This window comes from Megalobrama amblycephala, linkage group LG8, assembly GCF_018812025.1.
Source record: "Megalobrama amblycephala isolate DHTTF-2021 linkage group LG8, ASM1881202v1, whole genome shotgun sequence".
NCBI lineage: Eukaryota > Metazoa > Chordata > Actinopteri > Cypriniformes > Xenocyprididae > Megalobrama > Megalobrama amblycephala.
The window spans coordinates 36249768-36264037 of NC_063051.1; the positions used below are offsets into that span (position 1 = coordinate 36249768).

Consider the following 14270-nt stretch of genomic DNA (forward strand, 5'->3'; position numbering starts at 1 on the left):
CGGCGCGCACCATTGACGTACACGCGCAAACGACATTCGCGCGTCTCTGGCGGGAATCTGACGGAGTATCAACAAACCTCCGAAGCGTTTCATTCACATTTATTCGACAATAAAGAGATATATTCTGCCTTATTCTCTTCCATCGGTCGTGTCAGCTTCAGGTGAGAGCGTCTATCACCTCAGTAAATGGAGATAAATGATGAAATCTGATGATGAAGAAGTCTAAATGATAGTTTTCTCTCTTCTGTTGTTTACAGGAGGAGATATGCAGGCGTTTTTGAAAGGAACTTCACAGAGTGTTAAAGCTCAGAAACCATCATCATCATTATCATCATCAGGTGGAGAGAAGAAGCAGAGAGCAGTGCCCTGGGTGGAGAAATAGTGAGACTTCATCACATATGCACCATATTCATGTCATCTGAGAGTGAATCATGCATTTTTGCTCCAAAGTGTGTTCATAATTTACCTCAGATTTCATCTGTGTGTGTTTTTGATCTCTTCAGCAGACCAAAGTGTGTGGATGAAGTGGCTTTTCAGGAAGAGGTGGTTGCAGTACTGAAGAAATCTCTAGAGGGCGCTGATGTGCGTGATTCTCCTTCACTACACTGATCTGTTTGTGAAATCTGAATCAGAACATTTGTGATGAAATTAGTGAACACGTCATGTCATTTAATGAGGTCAGAAAAGTTTCACACTGAGTCAGTAGCTTAATTTCAAAAGATTACTCTCTGTTATTACCATAAACTAAAAATCCATATTAAAAAAGTACTTTAAAGGGTTAGTTCACCCAAAAATGTTTACTCGCAGTCATGCCGTTCCACACCCGTAAGACCTTCTTTCATCTTCAGAACACAAATTAAGATATTTTTGATGAAATCCGATGGCTCAGTGAGGCCTGCATAGCCAGCAATGACATTTCCTCTCTCAAGATCCATTAAAGGAATAGTTCACTTTTAAATAAACTTTTCCTGATAATTTACTCACCCCCATGTCATCCAAGATGTTCATTCGGTTTCTTCGGGCGAAAAGAAATTAAGGTTTTTGATGAAAACATTCCAGGATTATTCTCCTTATAATGGACTTCAATGGCCTCCAAACGGTTGAAGGTCAAAATTACATGCTGCGTCCCAATTTGCATACTATCCGTCCTAAATAGTATTTGAAAAATAAGAATTAGTATGTCCCAGATCGTAGTATGTTGAAATGAGTATTTCAAAGATACCCGGATGGTCTACTTTTTCCGGTTATATTTCGAAGTGCAGATCCGTGCACACTTCTAACGGCTAACATTGCCCATAACGCATTGCGCTGTGGACGAGGATTCGATTAGAACTACAAATACGAATAAAAAGTGTTAACTAAAAACATGACGGATGTGCGAGAGAGCGGTTAAGATAAAGGAGCTTGAATGATTAATAATCAGTATAACCTGACGAAAATATATTTATTAAATGTTATCCACATTATATTTCATCTGCAACAGCATTGTGAACTTTTATAACAATGCATTTGGTTATTAACTTTTAAATGCATCATTATGCAAAGATGAGGAGAGTTATTGCATGAAAGACCCATGACTGGCAGATTAACGTGCGACTACATTTCTCTCCAAAACGGTAGGAAATTAAATTTAATTCAATGTGAAGGATTTTAACTGTGACAAGATGATTGACAGGGCAGTGTAAACAGTTACAGGTTGCGTAACTAAGCGACAGATCGTCCGTTAAAGACGCAATTATGATGAGGTAGCATGTCCCAAAGCTTGCATACTCTTCTGCTACACACTCAAAAGTATGTACTTTTTCTTTACAAAAAAGACATACTTTTAGGACGTAGTATCAGTAGGCGAATTGGGACGCAGCAACAGTTTCAGTGCAGCTTTAAACGATACCAGACGAGGAATAAGAGTCTTATCTAGAGAAACGATCAGTCATTTTTGAAAAAAATTCAACTGTATATGCTTTATAAACACACATTATTGCCTTGAACGTACTTCTGCTTTCCGTATTCTTCAGAAAGCTTACGCTGTATGTCCTACGCCTTCCCTATTCAACTTACAGAACGAACGCGGCGCCAGTTTCGTTTTTTTCCGTAAGTAGAATAGGGAAGGTGTAGGACATACAGCGGAAGCGGAAAGCAGAAGTACGTTTATAGTAAACCTTTATAAGACCCTTATAGTACATACTTTTGAGTGTGTAGCAGAAGAGTATGCAAGCTTTGGGACATACTACCTCATCGTAATTGCGTCTTTAACGGATGTTCTGTCGCTTAGTTACGCAACCTGTAACTGTTTACGCTGCCCTGTCAATCATCTTGTCACAGTTACAGTCCTCCACATTGAATTAAATTTATTTTCCTTCCGTCTCGAAGAGAAATGTAGTCGCATGTTAATCTGCCAGTCATGGGTCATCTTTGCATAATGATGCATTTAAGAGTTAATGACCAAACGCATCGTTATAAATGTTCACAATGCTGTTGCAGATGAAATATAATGTGGATAACATTTAATAAATATGTTTTCGTCAGGTTATACTGATTATTAATCATTCAAGCCCCTTTATCTTAACCGCTCTGCTTAACCGTCGGTCTCACACATCCGTCATGTTTGTAGTTTTAACACTTTATATATTTGTAGTTCTAATCGAATCCTCGTCCACAGCGCAATGCGTTATGGGCAATGTTAGCCGTTAGAAGTGTGCACGGATCTGCACTTCGAATTCTAACCGGAAAAAGTAGAACACTTTGGAATACTCATTTCAACACACCACGATTTGGGACATACTAATTCTTATTTCGAATACTATTTAGGACGGATAGTATGCAAATTGGGACACAGCAATGTTTTAGCATTATTAGCATGTTGTTAGCATTATTAGATGCCAAGGCAAAATTTCAAAGTTAAAGGACTAAAATTACTAAAACTGAAATAAAAATGAATAAAGAGAACTTATTTTACTTCAATTAGTTGCCAAGGCAAAATTAATCATTTCTGTTTAAGTTGAAGTACTAAAATTACTAAAACTGAAGTAAAAATGAATAAGAACAAAGACATTAAAAAAAAAAAAAAATCAAAATTACTAAAACTTTTAAAATTGACAATAACGAAAAACATAAGTAGTAATTAAAAATATAATGAATCCTATGACAGTGTAATAATGATGTGCTGTTCTTACAGCTGCCCAACCTGCTGTTCTATGGACCTCCTGGAACAGGAAAGACGTCCACCATCCTCGCGGCCGCCAGAGAGCTTTATGGGTAAGAACTGTACCTGTGTTCAGTGCAGGCGTGATGATGCAGATTCACGTTTGCTCATATGCTGTTGTGTGTGTGTGTGTGTGTGTGTGCAGACCTGAGCTGTACCGACAGAGAGTTCTGGAGCTCAACGCGTCTGATGAACGAGGGATTCAGGTGGTCCGTGAGAAGGTGAAGAACTTTGCCCAGCTGACGGTGGCCGGCTCGCGAACAGAGTGAGTTACGCCGCCATTAAACGTGATGATTTCCCACTGATCATGTTTTTCTGAATGCAAGCTTTCCTTTCTGATTCCCAGTGGGAAGCCTTGTCCGCCGTTTAAGATCATCATCCTGGACGAGGCGGATTCAATGACCAACGCCGCTCAGGCGGCGCTCAGACGCACAATGGAGAAAGAGTCTCGAACCACTCGATTCTGTCTCATCTGCAACTACGTCAGCCGGTCAGTGTGAACGCACAAACGCACCATGAGCCTCTTCTACAGCATGACTCTTAACTCATGCTTGTTTCTTCAGGATCATTGAGCCGTTGACCTCCAGATGCTCCAAGTTCCGCTTCAAACCGCTGGCCAATGACATTCAGCAGGAGCGTCTGCTGGAGATCTGTGGGAAGGAGAACCTCAAGTACAGCAAAGATGTAAATGGAGCAGTTTTGTTTATTATTATCCATGAAATATGGTTGGTTATCACCGTCAGTCATCGATTGAATTTCGATGTTTCAATCCGATTCAATCAAACATTTAAATACAGTTGCCAATCCAAAAACTGCAGTGTATGATTACACAATTAATCGTTACAAGATCACGATCTCATTCCTAAATGAAAACGATTCGGCTATATCTATTGAATCTTTGACAAGTACGATCACAGCGAACATTCAGATCTGCGTTCAGATCCAGAGAGAGCAGTTGTCATGTTTAGGTATGAAACAGCTTCACAAACAGTCTTTTCTACTACACGGCATCATTATTTCTTTTAATAGAAATAATTTCATTATTGTCTTATAATAATTAAAATGATCACAGAAGTACTGGGATAAAAGTTTAAAGTTCAGATATAAACACTGATGTCTACAGTAGCGATCAAAATAGAGTAAATCACCTTTGAAAGTAACTTTTGTAAGATTTGACATGTTGCTATCCCTTTAAGTGGATTCTGACCAACTTACTGACTAGCACCTCTGATTGGCCATTGCATTCATGCACTCAATAGAAATGACTGTGATTGGCTACAGTGATCAGTGCTTGTAAAAACTGTAAATAGAAACTTTTGACTGTCAGAGAGCTCAAACAAACACAAACGAGACCGTTTGGAAGCAGCGTCTATCAGCGGGTACCGAATAAACCCAGTACTGCAAAAATGTACTGTAGTACTGGTATGTTTGAATTGATTTTAATGATTCCGATTCTGCTTATTGATTCCAATAAGGTAAAAACAGGAATCGTGATATGACTTAATGTGGTTATTAAACCTCAAAAGACTATGATTTAGTTAAATGTGAGCGCTGCATGTTTGAAAGTAAAAACGCAGCGCTATTGCATGTTCTCCAAGCTCACACTTTCAGAGCAGTTCGCTATCACTGAAAAGCCCACATTTATGCCAAGCGATCTACTGTTGATGAATAGTGTTTACCTTAGGATGTTTATATACTTGCAAGATTGTAGCGTTTCTAAAAAGTGCATCTGCGCTGTATGCAGGGGGTAACCGCTATATTTCTGCTACTGTCAGAAGGTGAAATTTTAATTTTCATTCAGCTAGTGGATCAAAAAGAAGCTTAATGTGCATTATAAAAATCTAAACAATTAAGATAAGATATATAAAATGATATTTTAAATGAATGTAATAAATAATTATATTTTAAATATAAGCATTTGATGTATCCCTTTTCTTTAAAAAGGTTTAAAGGCTGAAATGTGAGGTTTAGCATTTGCTAAAACTTTTTTGTCAAAACCTGTTTTGTTTGATTTGTAAAGTTGATTAAATTGTCATTTTATGGTTGCATGTTACCCTAGACGTTGCTCTACCCCACCTATATGGAGTTAATTTTATTTGTGCAAGTGTTAAAAAGCCCTAAATTTGATTTTAAAAACCTTGCCGATCCCCAACCATCCAATCGATTTCCCACAGACAAAATCAAGCCCCGTCTGACATTTGTTCTTCGAGAAGTCGTTTCACTCAGATATATACGTCACAATAGAGAAGAAATTTCATGCTGAATTTAAAGCACAAACTCTCTTTTATCAACTAAATATTTTATCGAATGTGTGTGTGAAATATTTCATGTGTGTTGAAGGGAATCGAGGCTCTGGTGAAAGTGTCAGAAGGAGATCTCCGGAAAGCCATCACGTATCTCCAGAGCGCCGCGAGACTCAACGCTGAGCGGGAAATTACTGAACAAATCATCATCGAGATCGCCGGGGTGAGTGAACGTACCTGATTGAGACCCAGATTTTGAATAAACCATCTCAAAACTATACTTTCTTTTCAAGGTGGTTCCACCCAAAGTGATTGAAACGCTCCTCCAGACGTGTTACAGAGGTGCTTTTGAAAAGCTGGAGCTCGCTGTGAAGGTGAGACATTTTGCTTCCCAAGTAAATGCATCTTGTTTTATGAATGTTTAGATATTTGTACTGGGAAAACAAGACAAAAATACTGAGGAAGAACATCATTTTTTTGCCATGTGTGAATGTTTTCAGCATCAATTTTCTGCATCTCGGCTGCTAAGCTCGTTTTGATTTGTTCAGGATCTGATCGATCAGGGATACGCTGCAAACAATGTTCTCAACCAGTTACATGACGTCATCATCGAAGAAAAGCTGAGCGATAAACAGAAGTCTGTCATTGCAGAGAAGATGGCCGTAAGTGAACCTTCACTGTTCATGAACCAAGAGAGTTTAAAATGTTTTCTTGTTCTGTGAAAATGTGTTGGTTTTGTTGAGATCAAATGTTCTGATCTGTGTCTTTCAGGAGGTGGATAAGTGTCTGTCAGACGGCGCAGACGAGTATCTGCAGTTATTGAGTCTGTGTTCTGTCATCATGCAGCAGGCCGCACAGAACACTTGAGCCGACCAATCAGCAGCTCTGTTACACTTCAGTTGACCAAACAGCATTGTGCTACTTTCACATGTGGCTGCCCAGATTGTTTTCAACCTTTTGTACATTTGATATATGTAATTAAAACATTTCTTTCCAATATATGTTGTGGGTTGTTGTTTTTTTTGTTCATTTTTTTACATTTAATATTTTTGTCGAAACTGCCGGTTATGGTAAGGGGCAGGACAAAGCACTCGACCAAACACAACACACTGGTCCAGCCGACCAATCAGAGCACATTGTGCTTTTCAGAAGGAGGGGCTTCATAGAGACAGGAACTAAACAGAGCGTTACTGACAGACTGGGAAGAGAGGAGCTGCAACAATAGAGAATATGAGGAAAATCTGGTGTTTGAACATTCAAGAAACCAATAAACTCCTTTATCCAGACAAAATCCTAGTTTATTACAGTTTTTATTTAATTTCTATGAATACCATATCAAGTTGTCACAGCAAAGGTTCATTGCATTGTCACGCACAACTTGTTTTCAACCTAAAAAGCTGAGTATATCGAGGACATTTAACTTTTGACTGCTGTTTTATCAGATGCCCTACAGTCTTTCCATCCATATGAAAAGGTCAGCAGATGTAATTCAGATCGCTCCATATATATAACGTCTTATGTGGTCTGAGCTTCAGCAGATCTAGAACGGTCTGTTTCTGGAGCGTGTGTTGATCAGTCCCAGCACTGAGAAAGCACTTGCTGCAGCCGTCACCAAACTGATGGCGCCTATCGCCCGTGACGCCTGTGAACGCAGACAGAATGGCAATGCATCAGTATGGATGTTCTTACAGAAAAAAAGTACAGTGGTGAGCTTCTGACTAAATACCATATTCATCTATCAAGGCATTTACATGGTACTTGTCTAACTAGACAGCATTTTTGGTCGGAGCACCCATGATGCCTCCCTCAAAATGCATCTTCACTAGATTTGAAACATGCCAAAATACCATATCAGATGCTGCGATTTGCATAGTGCTGATTGAATACCAAATTCCTGAAACATAGTAATAATGTGGTATTTTTTAACCTGTTCAGACACTCCCTCCCCATAGCGAAGAAGAGTGACAAAGTGTTCACAGTTGCTGCCCAGCAGGTCATATGACACCTCCTGTCCAATGAGGAGCTGAGCTCGCTGAATGATCTCAGAGACGGGCAGGGGCGTGTGATTGTCATCATATTTATTGTTGATCCTGAATGAATCTGCCCCCACAACCTCCTTCAAGAGCTGCATGCGGACCACGGCCTTCCGGCTGAACACAGACTTCACGCTGGACATGGCAGCTGCTTGACCCTCATCTGATGGGAGGAAAACACGTTTAAAGATGTTTGCACTCAAATGATTATGTATTTGAATTGCATTTTAAAAATCACATGCGTTTGGACACAGTTTTAACATAAACTTAACGTGATGCATATTTGTTAGTCATACAAAAATGAAACAGGTCAGATTTCTGTAATAACACTAAATACACAATAAGCAGATTTATATATTTATAATCAATAAATCCAATTTGAACTAATTGAATATTGCTTGTTCCACAGCTAGCCATGTTTTCATATTTTGTAATACTAAAAAATGTTGAGTTAAAAACAACCCAAGTTGGGTTGAAAATGGACAAACATCGAAATGGGCAAACATTTAACTCAACTGCTAGGTTAAAACAACCCAGTCACTGGGTTTGTCCATTTTCAACCCAATTTGGGTTGTTTTTAATCACAGAATTTTTTATTTTAGAGTGAACTGATTAACAAATTTATGCTGATTTGAAGCAATTTCAATAAATGCATTTTGAAAATATGATTATTTAAAATCAAATAGATAGTTAATAATAAACTATGACATTATAATGACCTATTTCATTAATGTATAACAGACAAATATGCATTAAGTTTATTAGTTCATTTATGTGCATATGCAGGGGGTAACCGCTGTATTTCTGCTGTTCTGTAACACTTTCCATTAAGGTCCATTAGTTAACATTGGCTAATGCATTATTAACTAACATTAACTAACAACGAGCAATATGTTTGTTACTGTATGTACTAAACAGTGTTTACGATAAATCATAAAAAATACAGTTAATTGTTAGCTCAGGTCCATTAAATAGATACAGATACAATTTAAGTGAAGTCAACTAACATTAACAAATGTAAAGTTGTTTTAAACTGTTTAATCCAAATGAACTGAGCTTTTATATGCAATTCATATACATAAATCTTAAATTTAGGGCTAAATATTTTTTGAGAGTGTAGCTTTGAGCTATTTTTGAGACATGACACTGACCAACAGGAGTGAGGTTGATGATGTATCCGTCTCCCAGGTAAAGAGCCCAGTGCTGATAGGCTGGTCTGAAGATCTCGATGAGGTCACCAGGCTGGGGTTCCTCATTAGATTGATAAGTAACAGGTTCACTGGAGGCCATCTGAAGCAATCAGATAAACTGACAGTCAAAGGACAGTATATAATGACATACTGTAGAAGTTCACTTTCAGCAATGAACAATTCTACAATTTGTATTTTATGCATGCTGTTTCTTTAACAGTAACAGATTATTTGATTAATTATGTTTTCCATTTTCCAAGAAGCTTCTTTAATCCTCAGATAAAAAAAAAAAATCTAAATAATTATTGTGTGATCCTTCTATTATAAGTGCGCGCTGCAGTTTTGTCGTCTGTCACTTTAAATGCTCGTGCGCTTTAAAGCAGGATGGATTCTGATTGGCTGTCAATGTTTTTATCGTTCATTAGCTGAAAAACCATCACTCTGAAAGTGATTCCAACAATATTGTTTCTCTGTGCATTTATAGTTATAGTTGTGGTGTGAACTCTGCTATTCTTTTTTATGTGTAATGATTTTTAGAACTATATCTTTATCGTTTTCATTATAGTTATCGTCCTTTGTGTGAACGGGCAAATTCATCTCCAACGCACGTTCACGAAATAACGGCTGCTCAACACGCATATGTTGTGGTGCTCGCGTGTACGCGCATTTGAGACTAATACTTTGTAAATAATGTGATAAATTATGCTTTTTACACAAACAAAGCACCTATGTCGCTTCACAAAACTCAGGTTAAACTACTGGAGTGGATTACTTTAATCAATGATGTCTAAACTACATTTAAAGTGGAAGTTGCGAAGGCTATAGGACAGAAATCTCTGAGATTTCATCAAAAAGATCTTCATTTGTGTTCCGAAGATGAACGAAAGTCTTACGGGTTTGAAACGACACGGGGTGAGTAAATGATGACAGAATTTTTTGTTTTAATTGTGTCATGTTAGTTTAATAGTTCAAACATTAGTACACAAAACAGTGCACCATGGGTAATTCTGTTGTATTTTAGCTTGTCTGTCGATTATTAAGTTGGCTTGGGAAAGCCAACTTACTGTAATGCTATTTTCTTCTGAGACTAAAATTTCTGACTCTAACTCCTTCTAGAGCTTTAACTCTCCATTGAAACTCATTCAAACTCATAAACTCTATCTATCTATCTATCTATCTATCTATCTATCTATCTATCAAACTATATCTGTCAAACTAAATCAATCAATCAATCTCTCTATCTCATAGCAACCACCCAGAACACCATGGCAACTGCCTAGCAACCACACAAATCACCCTGGCAACATCCTAACAACCAGCCCAAATACCCTAGCAACCGCATAGCAACACCCTAGCAACCATCCAGAATACCTTAACAACCACGTAGCAACACCCAAGCGACCACTCAGAATACCTTAGCAACCACATAGCAACACCCTAGCAACCACTCAGAATACCATAGCAACCACATAGAACACCTTAGCAACCACCCCGAGTACCCTAGCAACCGCATAGCAACCACCCAGAATACCTTAGCAACCACATAGCAACAGTCTAGCAGCCACCCGTAGTACCTTAGCAACCACATAACAACACCTTAGCAACTACCTTGAGTACCCTGACTCTATCTATCTATCTATCTATCTATCTATCTATCTATCTATCTATCTATCTATCTATCAAACTAAATCTGTCTATTAAACTAAATCTATCTATCTATCTGTCAAACCAAATCAATCTATCTATCTATCTATCTATCTATCTATCTGTCTGTCAAACTAAATCTATCTATCTATCATCTATCAATCTATCTATCAAACTATATCTATCAAACTAAATCAATCTATCAATCAATCTATCTATCTATCTATATATCTCATAGCAACCACCCAGAGCAACCTAGCAACCACCCAGAACACCATGGCAACTACCTAGCAACCACACAAATCACCCTGGCAACATCCTAGCAACCAGCCCAAATACCCTAGCAACTGCATAGCAACACCCTAGCAACCATCCAGAATACCTTAACAACCACATAGCAACACCCAAGTGACCACTCAGATTACCCTAGCAACCACATAGCAACACCTTAGCAACCACCCAGAGTACCCTAGCAACTGCATAGCAACCAACCAGAATACCTTAGCAACCACATATCTATCTATCTATCTATCTATCTATCTATCTGTCAAAACTACTAAACTAAAACAAACTTTCAAACTGAAAACTTTCAAACTGAAAACTTTCAAACTTTCAAACTTTAAACTTTCTGGACCGGCTTTTTCAAGCCAACTTAAAGTTTGTCTTGACTAACTTTTTTATCTAGTTTATTATTTTATATGCTTTCTTGGTTTATAAAAATCGTGTATAGTAAACACATTATTTTCCACAACGCTGTTTAGCTCATTCACACACATTTCTAAGTATTTTTTATTTTATTTTATTTTTATTTTTTTAAATGGGCTTGTTTACTCACATTAACAGTTCTTCTATGTTGATTATCCATCATCCCAAAGCATAATTCTGCACATTCTGAGGGAAAAATAATCCGCTATTTTAAATCTTTGTCCATTTGCGTGAATCATCCTTCATACATAGACTTTAATACTGCTGAAGTGACAGCTGCTCTAGAGGGATCATCAGACAACACTGAAATCAATAAAAATATTACATTTCTGTAAACGTTTCTAAGCATGTAAAATGAGTTGTGGTGTGAAAACAGCCAGAGAATGCTGGAGTAACACAAGACAATGAAAAGGGTCACAGTTACACAAACACAAATAAACACAGGCTCTTACAACACTCACAATGGCATGCAAATAATAGAGAAACAAGTGGAAAAGTGGCATGAAATGTTTTATACAGTGTTTATCAAAGATAATCTTGGACAGAAATACAATACACACTTGTATAAACGGCATCCTAATCATGTTATTGGACCACTGTCATTCTGTACAACAAATGCATATCATAATAGATTTAATTTTCATCTCAAATTTACTTACTTATCAGCAGATTTCATCATCAGATGAATGATTTCAACCCTCCATCGGATATCCGTTTGATTCCAGAGAAAAAACCCTCAGTATTTCTGTATATAATGAGAGTCTAATGGACGAGGAGAGATTTCAGAGTTGTTGCTGCTGCTGCTGAATGATCTGAACTCACTGAGCTGCTGCGGTCACTCACGGGTCACACTGTCATTGTGTCAAAGCACCTCTCTTCCCTCAGGAAAGGCACACGGAATGCTGAAATTGAAGGCAAACATGTGATTTGTGCATTCTAATCAATGAATTCAGTGTTCCGCACACAGTCTAAGAATAAATTCAAGTCATCTGTTCTGTGGTCTTCCAACACTGACCACAAAAACAAACAACACAAAACATGTTTCTGTTTATGATGTAAATGTGCAGTTTATTTAGTAAGGGGTAAAGGTCACCTCATGCATTCGCCTCAGTGGCTTTTTTATTACCCTATCATCACATATTTTTGTAATCTCATAAATTAGATATGTACGGAGCCCTGCACATGACATGCAAGAAAAAAAAATTAAATTGTGTGCACGATTTACTATTTCGTTCGAAATAACGAAACAGTAAATCATGCGCATGTTTTAGTAAATCGAGGGAACGAAATAGTAAATCATGCGCACGTTTTAGTAAATCGAGGGAACGAATTAATAAATCATGCGCACGTTTTAGTAAATCGAGGGAATGAATTAATAAATCATGTGCACGATTTATAAATCAAGGGAACAAAATAGTAAATCATGCGCACATTTTAGTAAATCGAGGGAACGAATAGTAAATTGCGCGCACGTTTTAGTAAATTGAGGAAACTAAATAGTAAATCATGCGCACGTTTTAGTAAATTGAGGGAACAAATTAATAAATCATGCACACGTTTTAGTAAATCGAGGGAATGAATTAATAAATCATGTGCACGATTTATAAATCGAGGGAACAAAATAGTAAATCATGCGCATGTTTTAGTAAATCGAGGGAACAAAATAGTAAATCGTGTGCATGTTTTAGTAAATCGAGGGAATGAATAGTAAATTGCGCGCACGTTTTAGTAAATTGAGGAAACTAAATAGTAAATCATGCGCACGTTTTAGTAAATCAAGGGAATGAATTAATAAATCATGTGCATGATTTATAAATCGAGGGAACGAAATAGTAAATCATGCGCATGTTTTAGTAAATCGAGGGAACGAAATAGTAAATCATGCGCACGCATTAGTAAATCGAGGGAACAAAATAGTAAATCGTGCGCACGTTTTAGTAAATCGAGGGAACGAATTAGTAAATCATGCGCACGTATTAGTAAATCGAGGGAATAAAATAGTCAATCGTGTGCACGTTTTAGTAAATCGAGGGAACGAAATAGTAAATCATGTGCACGTTTTAGTAAATCGAGGGAACAAAATAGTAAATCATGCACACGATTTAGCCTATTATTTTTTCCTGCATGTCATGTCCGGGGCTCCGTAGATATGCTATCAAAAACATTATGATTACTAGAGATGCACCAATATATCGGCCAATAATCGGTATCAGCCGATAGCCAATATTGTGGAAATTTGCATTTATAGGCCGATATCGATTATTGGCTGATATATCAGTGCATCTCTAGCAAATATAATGTTTTTGATAGTTTAAAAACAGCTGATGTATCCTGTCAATCAAAAGAGGGCAGGAAAATACACTGCATTTGTGCTTTGTGTAAAGAAAATGCTAAGAAACCAGTTTGATGTTCAATATTAATAGTAATTATATGAATTAATAACATTCAGAAAGTTAAGAAATATTAATTTAATCTTCAGAATTTAGTTAATGTGTGTTAATATTAATTAGAGTAATGTGTTTATGTTTATAACTGATGCCAGTTGCTCTGAAACAAGTTGATGAATTGGAGAGTTTATTTTATCTGTTTATTTTGTGTTGTAGTGCTTTTAACATGAAAAATGTGCGTTATAAATAAAATTCTACAAACAATGCTATATTTTAAAGCAATATGGAGGAGAAACGGTTAGAGATTATGAGGAAAATTGGGTTTTACGAGCTCAATGGCTCCGAGCTGTGATCTAGGCGAAACGCTATTGGCTATTTTGAAAAAAGGGGAGGAGCTTCTAGATATATCGCGCCCTGTCATCCTGTTTCATTGGAAATGACGTAAAATTATAAAGCTGCGCGTTCCAAGGCACTTCAGTGGGCCTTTAAATCAAAGTCAGATTTTACCAGAAGCGCCTTTGAATGAAGTTAACTCACTCTCCAGCAGGTGTCAGCAGTGTCAGTGCGCATGTCTGGGCCTCTTCTACTCTAAACATTTCATTGCGTGGCGCCATTTATAAAATGACAACAATTTTATATTCTATTTATTTAGCTCGTTAGATCCAAATATCTCAATCAGTTTGTGTATCTCAAATGTACCAGGCAGAAATGCTCGATCTCGCGACACAAACCAATCCCTGTTCAACTTGCATGCCATTCTCGCGAGAGTAGAGGATTGTTTCGATGCATGAGGGTGAGTCCCCTCATTCTCGCGAGACTCTCCCGTGTGTTCCATGCCCCCCGTTAGTGATTCTCGCGAGAGTGTG

General features: G+C 37.5%; 2 protein-coding genes across 4 annotated transcripts; one reads left to right on the top strand and one right to left on the bottom strand.

The window, feature by feature from the left end:
• rfc4 (replication factor C (activator 1) 4) lies at positions 1-6444 on the top strand. The gene is made up of 11 exons (XM_048200915.1): positions 1-161; positions 258-381; positions 504-582; positions 3176-3255; positions 3348-3467; positions 3549-3692; positions 3766-3886; positions 5543-5668; positions 5739-5819; positions 5994-6107; positions 6217-6444. The coding sequence occupies exons 2-11, from the start codon at positions 266-268 to the stop codon at positions 6310-6312; spliced, it is 1077 nt and encodes a 358-aa protein (XP_048056872.1). The 5' UTR covers positions 1-161; positions 258-265; the 3' UTR covers positions 6313-6444.
• A 271-nt stretch (positions 6445-6715) lies between these two features.
• plaat1 (phospholipase A and acyltransferase 1) lies at positions 6716-14082 on the bottom strand. 3 transcript variants are annotated; one of them, XM_048200920.1, is made up of 6 exons: positions 13942-14082; positions 11677-11919; positions 11148-11203; positions 8630-8768; positions 7373-7641; positions 6716-7087 (listed from the first exon to the last, which is right to left on the bottom strand). In XM_048200920.1, the coding sequence occupies exons 3-6, from the start codon at positions 11178-11180 to the stop codon at positions 6986-6988; spliced, it is 543 nt and encodes a 180-aa protein (XP_048056877.1). In that variant the 5' UTR covers positions 11181-11203; positions 11677-11919; positions 13942-14082; the 3' UTR covers positions 6716-6985. The 3 variants fall into 3 exon arrangements, with proteins under 3 accessions (XP_048056877.1, XP_048056875.1, XP_048056876.1); XM_048200918.1 differs by lacking the exon at positions 13942-14082 and having other exon boundaries at positions 11677-12100; XM_048200919.1 differs by lacking the exon at positions 13942-14082 and having other exon boundaries at positions 11148-12100.
• Between the last annotated feature and the right edge of the window lie 188 nt (positions 14083-14270).

Coding starts and splice junctions, on each gene's coding strand:
- rfc4 (XM_048200915.1), top strand. CDS start 266: ATGCAGGCGTTTTTGAAAGGAACTTCACAGAGTGTTAAAGCTCAGAAA. Junction 382..503: donor GTGCCCTGGGTGGAGAAATA/GTGAGACTTCAT, acceptor TGATCTCTTCAG/CAGACCAAAGTGTGTGGATG. Junction 6,108..6,216: donor TCATTGCAGAGAAGATGGCC/GTAAGTGAACCT, acceptor TGTGTCTTTCAG/GAGGTGGATAAGTGTCTGTC.
- plaat1 (XM_048200920.1), bottom strand. CDS start 11,180: ATGATGGATAATCAACATAGAAGAACTGTTAAT. Junction 7,642..8,629: donor CATCAACCTCACTCCTGTTG/GTCAGTGTCATG, acceptor TCCTCCCATCAG/ATGAGGGTCAAGCAGCTGCC. Junction 7,088..7,372: donor GGGAGGGAGTGTCTGAACAG/GTTAAAAAATAC, acceptor CTGCGTTCACAG/GCGTCACGGGCGATAGGCGC.